Here is a 17,208-nt window from a genome sequence, read left to right on the forward strand (position 1 = left end):
GTACATCATTATACAGCATAATGTTCTGTTCCAGTAACAAATCATATGCCACGACAAGTAATTAGTTTTAAATGTTGGCTAATTTATTATTGTGACAACAAAAATGTTTCTATTTTAAAACTGGAGTTTACAAATGAGTCATTTGAGTATATCTATATGTTTATGTTCATCATGAAGTGACTTATTCATATTGTTTTATTATTGACCGGTTAATTGTGACGTTATGACTTTATTTAATTAATCAACAGATAATTTGTATTTTTTGAAAAATACATGTACGTTTTTGTGATTATTAAAATGAATCTCAATTACATAAAACTATTTTATGGCCAGTTCCAATTCCAATCAATTTGGATATTAATCATGTCCTTTGTCAAAGTTGCAAGCTTCTGGATAAAGTGATTGAATATGTTGTAATTGTTGTTTCTTTACTTATTCTGCTTTTACAACAGACCCATGCACAGCAAAGTCACAGAAGCATGAATTTACATGTGTAAATGTTCAATTGATTTCATATAACTAACTTGCCTTATGATAGCTGATGTTTACCAATCTTGTCTTTGAAAGGCATATCATATATTCATTCACCCAATGAAGGAGTAAGCATATGCTTTGAAACATTGTGTTCTTCATAACAAACGCTGTGCAGAGTTGCGTCCCTTGGGCACGCCAGAAACCTATGATTGTGGGTTCGAATCCCGGTTCGCCCCAATTATGTTTCTAGGTTTGTCAGCACCATACCCATGCTCGTGGGTTTCACCGAAGTGGTAAACGTCTGGGACCTGCATCACTTTGGGCTTTCCTCCCACATTAAGCTGACACGCCACGATATAACTGGAATAATGTGACAAGCGGTGTTAAACCCAACTCACTCACTCACTCACTCACTTCTTCATAACAAAGAAGTTGACATCCATAAATTCTCTTCCGTATACCAACCTTGTTGAGTAAAAAACAAGTCAAAAAGCATGGATGCAGCAATCTGGGATGATAATATGTCATCCGCTCATTTGCGTCAATGGGTTTCATCATCAGATTTGCATCTTGCAAGTATAAGCACTGTGCCACTTGCTGTCGAACGCTTGTGGCAAAGCTTGGCATCTCAGGAGATTACCTTCACCCATGACACACCAACAAGCCTGGCAACCTCCTGCTGTAGCTTCTTTTCCATTTTGGTGGGACCACAAGTCGCCCAGTTGGGTAAGGTACCACAACCTGTTTGCAGATACATCCACTAGGCGTGCCAGAGAGCTATGGTATTTGGTTCTAATCCCAGATTCAGTCTGATAATGTTTGTAGGTTTGTCAGCTCCATACCATTGTTCATGGGTTTCACCAAAGTGCTAAACGTCTATGATCTGCATCATTTTAGGCTTTCCTCCCACCTCAAGCTGACACACCCTGGTTCAACTGGAATACTGTTAAAACAGACTCAGCCAAACTAATTCACTCACTCTCATTCTATTATTTAGCATCTGGGAACATCCGGGAGGTTTAACCAGACATCTGGCATTTAGATCATGCAGTGCAGTTAGTCAATAAAACATGTCTTTCTCAGTTTGTTTCGTTGTTATTACGATATATAAGAAAACAATTAATAATCAATGTTCATCATATCTGACTTACTACAATCAAATGTATCCAACTTTTCAAGTGATTATTTAAGAAACACTAAGTGTTTCAGTGTTTTAAATGTTATCATGTCATATACATCAATGGTACTTTATTGTAATAAATAGGAACACAATTATGGATACAACGTTATTTTTCAGTGTATTTCTCCCGGATGTTCCCACATGCTCCATGACGTTATTTAGTAGAACCATCTCCCTCAATGGGCGTCACATCTGTAGAGTTGCTAGTTGAGCTCCCCATCTGCCAGACAGCTCATAAATAATGACATAGGTCATGGTTGAAAGGATTACTATATACCTTTCAAATACGATAAACTTACCCAAACAAGGCAGTTAACTAGACACATATACTTTATCTGCACCATCTATTTATAGTAGTAGGGGCGGTCGGGTAGCCTAGTTGTTAAAGCGTTCGCTCGTCACGCCGAAAACCTGGGTTTGATTCCCGACATGGGTACAATGTGTGAAGCCCATTTCTGGTGTCCCCCGCCGTGATATTGCTGGAATATTGCTAAAAGCGGCGTAAAACCATACTTAATCACTATTTATAGTAGTATACTCCGTCAAGGGACTACCGGCCCATTATACAAGTATGTTCATATATATACTGAACCGCAAAAGAAATATCACCATGGATAGATATATGAGAAACCCTATTTGTCCAAACACTGTAAACATACTTTGAGATATATTAAAAAGATGAAACTTGGCAAAACTTATCATCAATGTTGAAGTTAAAGTGTCAAATGTTCTTAAAAAACACAACGCTAGTCTCTGAGAAAATGGCAGTATCTCGTGTGTCCGCCATGTGCATTGATGACTGCCGTGCAATGTCGATACATGGAATGGATGAGGCGGTTGATGAAGGCCATAGGCACTTGAGTCCACACTCTGAGGAACGCCTGACGCAGTTCAGCTGCAGTTGTCGGCCTTGGTCGGACGTTATTCATCCCTCTTTGAATCTCGTCCCACAGGTGCTCAATGGGATTTAAATAGGGACTGAGGAAGGTCACTGCATGGTTCTGATCCCATTCTGCTGGAGGAAGTCTCTTGTTGCTCTCGTCATGTGGGCACGGGCGTTATCATGCTGAAACTCGTGGTTGCGGCGACGTGCCAAATGAGGTATGGCGTGTGGTCTCAAGACTTGATCAATGTACCGAGCTGCTGTGACACCAATGCCTCTCCCTGGACGGATGTTCTGGAAGACCACAGGGCCGACACTCTGTGCATGACCAATTCCACCCTACACCATGATGCTCGGACCACCCCACGAGTCTCTCTCAACAACACAAGCATCCGAATAATGTTCCCCACGGCGTCGCCAGACTCTCTTTCTGCCATCTGCTGTTGAGCTACAGTAACGGCTGTCGTCTGAGAAGAGGACTCTTCTCCACTGCTGGTGGCGCCAATGCTGGTGCTGTGTCCCGGCGATGATGTGTCTGAATGGGTTCTCGGTGTGGCCTGGGACAGTGGAGGTTTCTGCTCGTCAATCGTCGATGTACGGCGTCCGTACTAATGTGTCGCTGGTGTATCCCCATGGGCTGTCGAGCAGCTTCCGCAGCAGTGACAAAGCGATCTTGAAGATGCTGTCGCACAATCTGACGATCCTGACGTCGGGTGGTGACCCTTGGTTTTCCACTACGTGGTCGGTCATCGGTAGTGTTGGTGGTCTGGTACCGTTCCTGGAGTCTGTATATGGTCCTTACGTGGACTTGAAATGCATTGGCTACTTACGGGGCGGTTTGTCCAGCTTGCAATCGTCCAAGGGCTTGGTGTCGCTGATTTCTTGTCAATCTTTACATGTGGTAGCAATTCAATAACGAATGAATGTTATCCGACCTGGGTGGATTATTATAGGGCAAGAAATAGGGGAACGCATGTGCATTTCAATTTGCACGGAACTCACGTGCATCGCCCGTTGCCGTGATGCATTTGGGTGATTGGTTTTATTGGAAACTGCCTTGATTTTTATCTTCAAATTTCATTTTTCCTTACAAGGTAGTGTTGAATTTGAGAAACTTTGCGTTTCAGTATACATATTATGTATAACACAGAGCCCTATAATGTTTTCTTTAAGATGTACAGTAATAAACACTGTTACTGCAGAAGGTAACCAATGGCATCTTTATAATGGTTACCTTAACGTATATAACTTTCATGTGATTATAATGAAAATATATACAGATATTCATGACATATCCAGAGTTCAACATCAGGTACTTCATGCAATGCTGATGAATATCCAGAAGACTTAAAGTCAAACATCTTTGCACACAGCACATTCACAGTTCTGTTATCTAACATCTTATGAAACGTTTTACAACTGTTACATCTAAATATTGTAGTGGGGTCTTAAGTCCATTGGCCAGCTCATCCCCGGGTCTACCGAGACAACTGTCAATTTCCGATAGATGCGCTTTCGGGGCGGAGGAAGGGCATCAAACATCATTTAGGAGATCTTGGTCTTCACAGTCTCCTCGATCTTTATGATTTATATGTATATACACTTATGAGGTTCCTTTACTGAATCTATTCATTAAATCAATTTCATGCCCAACTCAAACCAAGTTACTATTCGGAGTTCCATGTTCCATGTTCCATGTTGTGAATAGGTAGACCGAAACTCATCACATCCCTTCCTTGTTTACTTGTCTGACCGACCCGCGAAGATCCGGGGTAGAATAGGTCTTTAGCAACCCATACTTGCCGTAAAAGGAGACTGTGCTTGTCGTAAGAGGCGACAACGGGATCGGGTGCTCAGGCTCAAGTTACCTGACAGCATCACTAAGGCGAGGAGAAAGGAAGTGACGAAGAAGAAAGTGGACGCCATTATGTCGAGTGACACGTCGCCAGCTACTCAAATAAAAGCCTAAAGGCTGCTCCACCGGATGCACCCGACACAAACACGTGCAAAGGCAAGTCAATTGTTCCCCTGAAAAATCAAAATAGGGAATTGCATCACCGATGTCTTGTTGAAAGCTTTACTGAGGCCATGAATGTTGTTACCATGATCAAACAACTTCTGAGGAAGAGTTGTATGACGTTCCTTGAAATCGTGGTAGAAAGAGCATCCTTGATTGTACCTGAAAAGTTGTGAAATGTAAACACCAAAGGCTGGAGCGTCTGGAATATTACTCGACATAATGAGAAAGGTGACTAATGGAAGGTTTGCATCACCCCTCTTGCCTTGTTGAGAGTCTTTTGTCAATCTAAATCTTTATACATATGTCTAAATATGAAAAAGACAGCCCAGTTTTACTGGTCTCCTCTATTTCTAGTTCAGAAGGGTAAATCAATGGAAGGGTAATTTGCTATTTGACCGTTTTGTAACGATACCAGATCTTCGATAAAACTCACCATACGCACGAGTAAAGCAAAGTTAGTGAGGTTAAGGGTTGGTGATATCGCTGCACTACACTAAACGAAAAACCTGACATCGTGAGCCTATATATACGCAGGAATCGATTCAATGTCTGCGTTCTCAATACACAACAGGCTATACATTTTGATAGGGGTTTTCCGATGGGTGGGTGATTGCGTAAATTAACATGTCTCCATATTATTTGGCACTGTATCATACATTGGGCAGTTCATGCAAATACCATATTAATACGAGGTTTCTAAAATTTGCTTCCTGATGTTGTACTCGAATAAGGTATCAGAAACTTTTTAACAAAAGCATTAAGGTTTCTGAAAATTCTTTTCAAATTAAAATGCAGGAAAAATGTAAATTTGTATTTATGTTCTTTATATGGTTCTGAGCTTGGTGGCTATTGAATACAGAATTTTTGTGGAACAGAGTTTATGAACATAATGATAAATGTTCGAAGACATCAAAACCGACATTTAGATTATAGATAGCATTTCCAGAATTGAATATCAGATTAAACTCACCGCACGCATCAGTAACGCAAAGTTAGTCAGGTGACTACAGAAACACTCCGTGTAATTCTCTCCTTGGTTCCTGGTGTAACATCCTCTGGATTCCTATTTCCTAAAAAAGCAAACGTCTTTATCATATAATGGTTAGTGTTATCAATGCACTACACTAAACGAAAAACCTGACATCATGAGCCAATAAATAGATAGGAAAGGGAAAGTTGTCTTTACGAAAGTTGAAGTCATCCCTCTTGTCATACAGTCTCATCATAATTTTGAAATCAATAACTGACATTTCAGTATGTGTTCTAGCAATTGTTATCAGTTTTAATATTCTGATGTTGCTTTTTAAAACAGCAGCTTTCGGGGCTTGTATTATGTTGTCATGTGCTATCTACTACGTTTATAACGAACACGCTTATAAAGAACTGACGGATATAACGAACTGTTTTTTGGTACGCCCATTTGCTGTACGTATGCTTGTAACAAACTACAGTTATAACGATTTAAACATAGTGGTCCCCTCTAGTTCGTTATAACCGTAGTTTACTGTGTGATGTTAATCCTGATTCGGATCGCCTTTGCGACATCTACATGTACAAAACGCCATGTAGTGACAATTCGCGAGATTTAATATAAATATTCTATCCAGATATTAGTCTGATGACATTTGCTTTTTGAAAACAATATTCCCTGTATTTTCTAACAGCTGACATTTTCACGGCGATATTAGTGTGTGCATGGTTTTAAAAACATAAATTAATGATAAATGCTAATGTGTTGCAAACCATTTCATGGTATCAACTGATAGCTTCCTGGTTGTAATTGTTAAAAAGATCGATATAACGCGGTAGAGTTCCAAACATTGCGACGAACCGGATAGGAAAGCCATACACAATAATTCAACAAGTCACTTGGTACAAGCAGTTTTTTTGTAGAACACTGTTATGACATTCATGTTAAAATGTTTAAATGTGGAATTATTGCAAAATGTAGATTCTCTCCTGAATGACTGGTAAAAGTGATGGATGACCTTTGACGCAGTTTGTATAGAAGTTTGAGGAAATATCATAATGTAATGAACTAGATTGATAATCATTTTGGAGGCTTTGGTAAACACCGCTATCTTGTACATTAAACCCACCGTGTAAACATTTCAGTGTGTGTTTATCTAAAATTGGAGTAAGTCCTTTTATAGGAGCCCTTTATATATACTAGCGCCAAGAAGCCTATTCACCATAACAAATCACAATAGATTTATCTCGCATTCATCTGATTAGGGGGCAGATAGTCACTTCGGTACTAACAATAGAAAAAACGTTGGTATCCATAAAGGTTTTATATATATGATACTAAAAGTCTTATGTTTGGTTCAAAAAACGCCTGGCAAAAGACGAAATTGTCATTGGTAATAGGATTTCAATTCTTTTGGATTTATCTGCTGTGGAATTGGTACCCACAATGGCGCGTTATTCCGATGGCATATGTGTCTGTTTGATGCATGAATATGTTGAGCATGTTGTTCGGATAAAAGCTCAGTAGTTTACCCAGTATGTTTACCATTGTCACCATTGTCACCTGAATGTGACAAGATTAAATGTGGTTGTCAGTCACGACAAATGATGTTTGTATTGTGAAACCTTCGTAGTGCCTTTAGCCAGAGGATGATATCCCCATCACGGATCGAATTGGTGGATTTTTACAACTCACTTGACACATGGTATTTCGTTCTCGATCATATTGAGCTTCTCTGGGGATTCGATAGATTTTACGATGAAACGGGATATCCGCGCACACTGTGTCCCGTCAAGTGATGAAGCGGTGAGACTGGATATAAAGTCCAACACCATCCTCTCCAATCTATTGATACGAGCCGTGCTGTCAAAGACGTCAATCAACAGCTCCCTGCTTGCTGTCGAACGTTGGCGGAACCAGAGATGAGTATGATTTTGCTGATATTGCTGTTTTCATTTCAAACTCATGTTTGTGGTCAATAATACTGGAAGGAAGTAAGCTTTCAAAAGATATTGATTGTTCATTTCCAATATTTACAGAATAACAGATTCTCTTTGATTAGGTTTCTTGGTTGTCAGCTCGAGGGTTTCACTGAAGTTTTAAAGTCCTGCATAGCTTTGGGCTTTCCTGTCTCAATTATCTGACATATCTCGATACAATTGAAATACTTTCAAGTGAAGCGTTTAATTCGACTTTCTGAATCATATCCTTACCGCGGAAGCCGTGTTGTACTTAAAACAGCTTTTTTTTTCAATCATTTTGTGTCGTTGACATTTAGAGCAACGTCTGTTATATTTAGTAAATATGCTGTCACGATCTGTAAAACAAATTAGACTTTAGTATTTGAAGATTCATATGCAGTTATTCATTAAAGTACACTGTTCAAAGAAAACAGAACTAGATGTTAAGGGAAGCTACACTGTGTTAAATATAAGTATTTCTATTAGGAGGTCTGATCTGATTATGGATATTTGAAAAGAGTAGTGGCAGATATAATACATCGTGCCTTGATGTAAATGTCAAGGGGTATAGGCCAAGAAGAAATTAGACGCCATTATGTCGATTGACACGTCGCCATCCACTCAAGAAATCCCGATACTCCCTACTTCCCCCAAGACACCGCAACCGAACCAGACAGCTGAAGATATCATCCACCCCGAACGATTCCCCACAAGCCCTCCCATGGGTACCTCCCTGATCGCAGTCCACGGGTTTCAACACAGTCCCGATCATCAGCCAGATATTCACCGCACGGAACCTTGATGTTCCAACACAGGTCCCCTCAAGCCCTCCCATGGGTACCGCCGAGAACGCAGCCCACGGGTTTCAACACAGTCCGGATTATCAGCCAGATATTCATCGCACGGAAACTTGATCTTCCCGCACGGGACCACACGGACTATATGTCTGCGGTCTCAGGTTCAGCTAGACAACCATTGGCTCTCTAACGGGATCTTCAACTGTTATAGGTCCTTCAGGTTACCTACTTGACCCCCGCACAGACTCTTCTCATCACGGGCTTGTAACGGATCACCATTCCCACCGGACTCCCATGATGCACGGATATATGTTACAGCCTACTACCGGTAACATTTTACTGGAATCCTGGACACCAACAGAGGACGACCCATGCGTGAAATTCATGGAACCTTGTGATTATTTGGAACCGCAACACGGGCACATCACCATTATTTGGACTCGGATCAACATTCTACATCAACATTATCTACCGTAAAGAAGTACTCCATGGACATCGGTGCCTACATAAATTGGTTTTTGGCCGGCGTTCGTCACGCCATTCCACCCTCAGATGCCTCTGATGATGAAGCTCCTTCTGACACCCCATTGTCGATTTGTCTAGGCCACTTCGGCCTTATCCACAGCCTGCTGCATGCTATAGTATGCATGCAAGAGGAACATGGCATATCTCTGCTCTCACTTTCCTCTGCCCTCCGGATGATCGATATTTCTCCACGCTCCTAATGATCAGATGATGGATGTTTCTGCTCGGTAAATTAACCTCACTATAGTGTATGACCTCTTCAATCCTGGATCAACGACGTATGGCACCTGTCTCTCGAGACTAGTGTCCCTACCCCCCCCCCCCCCCCCCCCCCCAAATGAAGTGTTGCCGATTCATGGTCACGGGAGATCCTCATGAAAACTGCACGGAGTGCAGAAGCACGGCCTGCAGCAAGGACAAGAGATGTGAAGAGTGCAGCAACACATATGAGAAGATCTTTCCTAAGATGTCCGAAGCCGTGACTAAGGCCAAGAGGAGCGAGGCGGCAAAGAGGAAAGTGGAAAATATCAAGATTATTGAGCAATCAGTTTCCACTCCAGCGCCTCCCTCTCCAGCCGACCCACCATCTCCTGTACTCACCATGAGTCTGATCCACCAACTGTTCAAAGAACAGCAGGAGATGATGAAGGGCATTCTCAAGACGAAGCTCTGCAATGGACATGGAGATAAGAAAGATCAGGAAGATAGCTCTGGCAAAGACTCTCCGATCTTCATCCATGGCGGTAGGCCCGTCAAGGCCACTCGGAGGCTGAGTCAGAGGGTGTTGAAGATCAGGCTGATAGCTCACCCCTACGAGATACCTTCGTGAAATTAATTGATGAACTCTATCATCTTATGCCTAAGCTTCAACCGCATGTGACAGAAAATTCGCCACCCCACATGCCTCTACATCGTCTCAGCATATTCATCAGACACTACCTTGGCCCAGTTACGCTGGCAAGGTTTTTGACAGTTGACGGATAACATTCACAAGCTCAAGCATGATGAACGACTACCTTTACCACTTATGAAACGGAAGTTATACAGGACGCACGTGGCTACACTTCCGGAATTCCCAATTATGGATAAAGACTTTAACAATATGCAATCGTGATACTTATGTTACGTTATCGGCATCGCGTCTCAAGGATTTGACATTGGTCTCCAGATTATCTATGGATATCGGAGCTTATATAAATTGGTTTGTTGCCGGAATCAGACACATCATCCCACTAATACAACCATCATATGAAGGAATAGCGTCAGAAATACCCATGACTATTAGGACCGATCATGTCGGATTCCTCCATAGCCTCCTAGACTCGATTGCCAGGATGCAGGAGAACTTACTCTGATCCCAAGACTGGACTTCTACACAACTTCTAAGGCACCTTTAGCCAAGTTCAGATCCAGAGCCGTGTCAGACCAAACCAAGAGGTTCAAGATGACACAACCTTTATCCAGTATCACAACATTCAACGGAAAATTGGGACACGTCATAGACGAAGTTAAACAAGACTATTCATACTTAAACTATAGACTTAGCTCATTCCATTCACAGAAGCGTCCCAGGGGTTATAAATCATCAGCGTCCAAACAGCCTCCTAAGAAGAAGTTTGTCCCCCCCCGGGAAGGATTCATATCAACCGAAGCAGAGGTACGACAAACGACAGTCTTCTCAGGATTACTTTCGCCAACCAGATTACAAGAAACGGGGCATAACCGCCGTTGAAGATCGGGAGGCAGAGGTAAACGCAAGTGCTGACTTCCTTACCATCCCCTCAGACGTTATAGACCCTTTCGACCTGTCTATGGACAGCGATTTATGCCTACCGTCTTTCACCATAATGCCAACTCTAGGCCCAGTTGGAGGGCGTCTTCTGTCATACGCCGAAAATTGGAAGCAAGTTACGCCCGGCCACTGGATTCTAGACGTCGTGGCTCACTGAAACTTCATTTCAGGAAACACCCGATTCTGAACACACACGCCGTGGGCCGAAGATTTCACCCTGTTCTGAGCCAAGTTTGCGGCTGCAGATTTGGCCGTCAGGAAACTATTAAAGAGGCAAGCCATTCGGGAACCGAAGAAGAATACAACTGAGATGAGGATGATCATATACCTTAAGACCCTCAACAAGAGATATCTGGTACTTACGTAAAAAATCTGTGGTACTATCGGCATGGGTAACAGAACCTTACGAAGCCCATGGCTAAAACTCCCTTTCTTCAAAAAAGCTAGGAAAACATCGTTTCTCCTAGCCATGGCAACAGCAGCAAGAGTTTCGGAATTACATGCCTGAGACTATTCTAGTCTTACTCATTATCAACATTGGACCTCAATAACTCTAAGATCGCTCCCAGTCTTTGTAGCCAAGAATCAATCTACCACAATGAGACCGTTGGGTCATAGACACTATACAATTCCTGCATTAGGACTAACAGTGGATCACCCAGACAGACAGCTCTCAAGTTCGGCTGCAGACCCACATAGATGCCATCGAGGGAGACTCTTCCTATCCTGTAAGACCAACTGAAACAAGGATATCACCGAGGCTACGTTAGCAGGATGAATGAAAGCTACAGTTGCATCAAGTTATACACATGATCAGCTCACGAAATCAGAGCCCTTGCCACGAGTCTCGCTTCATGCGCAACAATCTCAGCAGAACTGTCAATGAGCCACCCAAAATAGTTTCACTCCTTCTAACGAAAAAGGGAGTGTGTGTGGGGTGGTGGTGGTGGGTGGGTGGGGGATGGGGTATGTTTGTGGGGTGTGTGTGTGGGGTGGAGGAGGCGAGGATCCCCACTAGCAGTAGAGGGGGAGAGTATACACCCCTTGATTATTCTGTGTATAAGGTGTAGGATGGATTAGAAGCACCTTAAAATATCAGCTATCACCTATCAACCATCAACTATCACCGCCGGAAGTGACGTCATTACCCGAAATAGCAGAACAGGGTCCAGGAAGTGACGTCTTTGGGGTAGTAATAGACCTAAAGAGACGTCATTACCAAAAGAAGTGATAACCGGAAGTAACGTCAGAACCGGAAATGACGTAATCGACGGTATTAAAAGTCACAAATCCAGGTTTATTACGATAAAGATCAGCTGATATAACTGTAAATCTATTGAAAATATCGCATATTTGACTGATTCTTGACACAATTCTGATTTTCAAGTCCTCTAGGTGAATTTCATTGGAAATTATCTCAGTAGGATAAGAATCAGTAGTATGATGGTTTCCAGAAGAGGATTGCTGTCAATTACACAGGGAGTTACTAGAGGCAGATCCCACCCGGTCCCTCCAATATATTCTGGCAAATATATAATAGAGGTATAAGATTCGTAGGAAATATCGAACAATAGTTGTCATTAAGGAAGAGAATTTATGGATGTCAACTTTTTTATTATGAGGAACACAACGTTTCGGAGAATATGCTTACTCCTACATCACGTGTATTCTTAGAATACTACATCTATTACATTCGAATTACTCCCTCCCAAATCCGCAATTCATCTACCTCTGGTAGTAGATGAGAGAAAAAAGTGATATTGCCGCCATTATGATGTCATGGCGTGGATAGTTACAAGACTACTTGGTGGCAACTAATTGTACAAATGTGTGATTGACAGTGAAGAGGACGTCTGTTGAAAATCTGAAACTTTTAGTTGAAGCCAACATACAGGCTTTATGGCAGATATGTAATAGATGTAGTATTCTTAGAATTATTAACAATGATAAATATTATTGGACCTTCGTTTGAATTGATAAAATCTAAAAACAAGGGAATGTGGCCAAAAAATTGAACTTAAGCTTAATTGAAGGTATATAATCTGATATCGTTCAATTATGGACAAATAACCAGTTGTCTTACACTTATTTATCCACCTGAATAAGAAATAAAAACGATCAGGGAAACGAACACCTCATCTGTTTCATGTAATTTCAAATAGCCAACTTTGTTGCACGAGATACACTCCCTGAAAGCGTATAGCAAACTCGCCTAAACTTTACACATTGCCACACGTAAAACATGGCGTCCACGGTGAGACCTTGTGGTTACTTGCATGTGCCTCTATGCATCACTACCAAATGGTTCACTGATCGGGTGCAACGAAGGAAAATGCCTCCAAAAGAAAAAGAAAATTGCTTGCAATAAGCAACACTGAAGCTGGCCAATCACAGAATGCAGTTGACAGACACTTTGGTAAATCTCACAGTGTGATATCCCGAGTGATGGAATGGTAAACGGATGGGGTTAAAAAGGCTTAGAAAGACTAAAGGTAGGATCGATATGTACGCGAATTTGCGTTGACGAACACATTCATTTCTCCATCAGAACCGAGGGGCAACTTCAGGGCTGCCGTCACCGAAACGAACTGAAAACTTGAATGCGTCTTACTGTGGCACACAGGGTTCCCAGACATTAGTGGTCACAGCCGTTTGCAGGTCGTCAACAGCGGCATGCAAGACACATCATGTTGTCCGATGAGTCAAGGTTCTGTTTGTGCTTTACATATGGTAGACAGCGTGTTTGGAGGCATCACGTACGACGACAGGACGGATCTGATGATCATGCAAGGGAATATGACTTGTCAACATTATGTGGACTACATTTACGTCCACTGGTCATCCCATTTGCCCACTGCGTAGGTCAGAACTTTGGGTTCCAGGGAGAAAACGCACTTCTCGCGTCCTCACAGAGCTAGTGTTGCAGTTGACTGTCTGAGATGGCAAGGTGCCTCACCATTGCCCTGGCCAGTCAAATTTCCAGTCATGTCACCAATCGGACACCTTCGTGATGTTCTCGGACGAAAGGTTCGCAATCGACCTCAGCGTTCCCAGATTTTGAAACAGCTTGGGCAGGCCTAATATAAGTATATAGAATGGCGAAGGTCTCCACGGGAGACAATCCGGCGTTTGATTTCCAATAGGCTCATATGTCGTGCCTGCATCGATGCTCATGGGGCATGAACCAGATATTGACTTTACTATGAAGGTTGAATTCCACAAAGTCATTTCTTTTCATATCATTTCTGAATAAGTGGGGGCTTCCCTTAAATATTGTTCAAAGTATATTTAGATCTATGCATACAAATTCAGAATGACAAAACACTATTGACAAGACTGTTTGACAGGAGGGATAACTTCAACTTTTCGATGGGTAACTTTCCCTTTATGTTCCGCTTATATGATATGCTTTTGTTTTTATAAATCACTATCAAATAGTATTAATATCAGGTGTTCGTTATGTGATGATACCAGAAGCATCAATTCCCCTGTTTATAAATTTCACATTCAGGAACAGTCGTTTTCTGATTAAATGGTGTATGTTTCCGGTTTGGCATTATCAAGAACTATACTCCCTTGTCGATACTGTGGGATTGTACTGTTTATGGACCGTCAGTAAAAATTGTTGAAGTCGTTTGATTTTAGAAACGAACAGAGAGTATAGCTATGTTCTTAATTTGTAGTCTCAATGGTTGTTGGAGAACGGGCAACACCTTTTCCAAATTAATGTTATCATTTAGCTTTCGTCCTGTCTTGTGACTACGGCGGTGGTGCCCATGGGGTGAAGGGGAAAAGATTAGTAAGAACGACTGCCAAAGTATTTTATTTAATTAACAACAACAGTTTGGACGCAATCCAAAGATTTTCCCCGGACATCCTATAATATAAACTGCATTCAAGGTTATTAGATTGATGGTATATGTTCTCTAATATTCTAACATGCATGCAAAGGATGGATTCATTTTCAGAATGGAAATATTGGTAGAGTGAGTTGGATTTAACGCCGCTTTTATCAGTATTCAGGTTATATCGCGTTGTGTCAGCTTAATGTGGGAGGAAAGCCCGGTGATGCAGGTCTCAGACGTTTACAACTTCGGTGAAACCCACGAGCACGGGAATGGTGCTGACAGCCTAGAAACATAATCGGGGCGAACCGGGATTCGAACCCACAATCATAGATTTCCGGCTTGCCCAAAGGACGCAACTCTGCACATCTTAGACGACTGGGCCACCCGTGCCCCCGAAAGATTGGTAGAAACAATTGGTACAATTGGTCAAATTTCTTTTGATGACTGATCTATGCTGGTCCACTAATGTCGACGTTTGTTAAGTCCCTCCAAGATAAATCAACCCACAAAGGGAGTATTCACATGCCCTAGATGATTAGTTGACGTGACTAACAGGTGTTTTGCACTATGTTTTAGCTGTAAAGATTTGCATTCAGGATATATTTTGGGTTATAGGTAAGACATCATTGTTTTCCCAGTACCATGATGTTAAATTCCTCATCAAATAAATTTAGATATTGCTAAATTACAATTGTACTGCCTGATGAAACTCCTGTCTCGTGAATCTATGTGTAGACATTCGTATGAAAGCAGTAATGATGTAGAGGTTTTAATTTAAATTGTGTAACGATTGATGTTGCATCTTGAGAAACTGTCTTAACTTGGCCATATATAAGGAATATTTCCATTTTGTCAATAAACATAATGACTATGTCATCGAGTTACTTGACAAAGTTGATATTTTCTCGGCCACGAGTGAAAAGGACAACTTTTTCAAGTCACGATATGAGATAAAGAGATAAGGAGATCATGTATTTTGTCACTGATCTTCAGGAACTTTATCTGTAAATAATAGTGTTAATCCGACTGAAAATACAAAGTGTTTTTCAGCTCGAGAGCAGTGGCAGGTTTTTAATTCATTTTTTACATTATCTCGTCACTAAACACTTACTGGATGTTGTTTTGTGTCCCTACATTGACAAATCAGTGACAGCCAGCAGAGGGACTTCCGGTCCACGTCACGCGGTGATGACTCAGATGGCAGTGATGGTGTTTCTCCTAATTTTCTTTTACAACCTGATAGCAGTCAAGTCTTTTACATACTCCAACAATACTGGTATGAGTATAATTTCAACCTATATCGTTATCACTCTTTCATCATCAGCACGTACTTATAACCATATAGCAAAAAACCACCAATGCTTTGAATAGATTCGAAAAGCTATACCAACCTATAAGGGACGAACTATACATTTACCTTTATCCGAAGCTAAACAATTTCATCAACAATAACGTGTACATTGTATATGTATCGTAGTTCAACACAATGTCACTCTAAGTTTAACCGTGATTTTGGCAAGTTTTGAGTTGTAAATAGTTGAGTCATATTTGAATATTTTATGCTATGGCAGTCACATCGAAATTCCAGGTTTTAGCCGTAATGAGTGAGTGAGTGAGTGAGTATGGTTTTACGCCGCTTTTAGCAATATTCCAGCAATATCACGGCGGGGGACACCAGAAATGGGCTTCACACATTGTACCCATGTCGGGAATCGAACCCGGGTCTTCGGCGTGACGAGCGAACGCTTTAACCACGAGGCTACCCGACCGCCCCTTTTTAGCCGTAATGATGTACAGTGCCGTGGCAATATTGTTTCAGCCACCTCAGTCCTGCTAGTTATATGAAGACCTGCTTAAGCATATCGCGCATATTGTACATACTGTGCATCAGTGCTTTCATAAATGTTTGGGGGCGGTCGGGTAGCCTAGTGGTTAAAGCGTTCGCTCGTCACGCCGAAGACCCGGGTTCGAATCCCGACATGGGTACATTGTGTGAAGCCCATTTCTGGTGTCCCCCGCCGTGATATTGCTGGAATATTGCTAAAAGCGGCGTAAAACCAAACTCACTCACTCACTCATATATATGTGTGGATTTTGTATTATACTATTTCAGACAAGAACCGGGCACATTATGATATTAAATTTTCCAAAAATGGTATTTCAAGTTTGTATACTAATTATCAAGTTACCAGCAACATATCCTAATCAGGATTTTATCCGAACTCCACTCGAGCTAAAACAGATTTCGCGAAGTATTTTTGATTGTGCTAGGACTTCGAGATGAGGGGTTTCATTGTATGTCCCGTCCATCGTTATCTCCTTCCAGCTCCACCAAAACCCCCCTACAACGTGACTGTGCTTCAGTGCTATGCCAAGGATGTCATTCTGGAGTGGCAGTTTGACGAGAAACAGGCAAACCTAACCCCCAAACTAAGTTTCATTGTAGAATACAATACATCGTTCGACCCTAACGAATGGGTCTTTGCTGCAAGGCTGCCCGATGATGCTCGCCAGGCAAAGATAAATGTTTCGTTGTGGGTTACATACAATTTTCGTGTAAAAGCCATCAATGAGAAGGGTGTTGGGAAGGCAAGTGCAATTAGCAACACAGAATGCAAGACACCCCAAGGGCGTCCAGATCGACATCCACGTAACGTTAGGACTGTAGGCGACAAGACCAACTATTTAGTTGTGGAATGGGAGGTAAGACGACTCTTATATCATTTGCTGAACTGTTTTAACTTTCGAAGGAACACTC

At 41.8% G+C, this 17,208-nt stretch overlaps 1 protein-coding gene across 1 annotated transcript in view; it reads left to right on the forward strand.

The window, feature by feature from the left end:
- Window positions 1-7,315: 7,315 nt before the first annotated feature.
- Window positions 7,316-17,208, forward strand: part of LOC124149109 — a 51,145-nt gene continuing 41,252 nt past the window's right edge. Inside the window, exons 1-3 of the mRNA XM_046520474.2 lie at window positions 7,316-7,449; window positions 15,585-15,726; window positions 16,777-17,153. Of these exons, the coding sequence (XP_046376430.2) occupies window positions 15,639-15,726; window positions 16,777-17,153 (465 nt within the window). The 5' untranslated portion in view covers window positions 7,316-7,449; window positions 15,585-15,638. The remainder of the gene's footprint in view (window positions 7,450-15,584; window positions 15,727-16,776; window positions 17,154-17,208) is intronic.

Source organism: Haliotis rufescens, unplaced genomic scaffold (genome assembly GCF_023055435.1).
Source record: "Haliotis rufescens isolate VD_foot unplaced genomic scaffold, xgHalRufe1.0.p SCAF_32, whole genome shotgun sequence".
Lineage (NCBI taxonomy): Eukaryota > Metazoa > Mollusca > Gastropoda > Lepetellida > Haliotidae > Haliotis > Haliotis rufescens.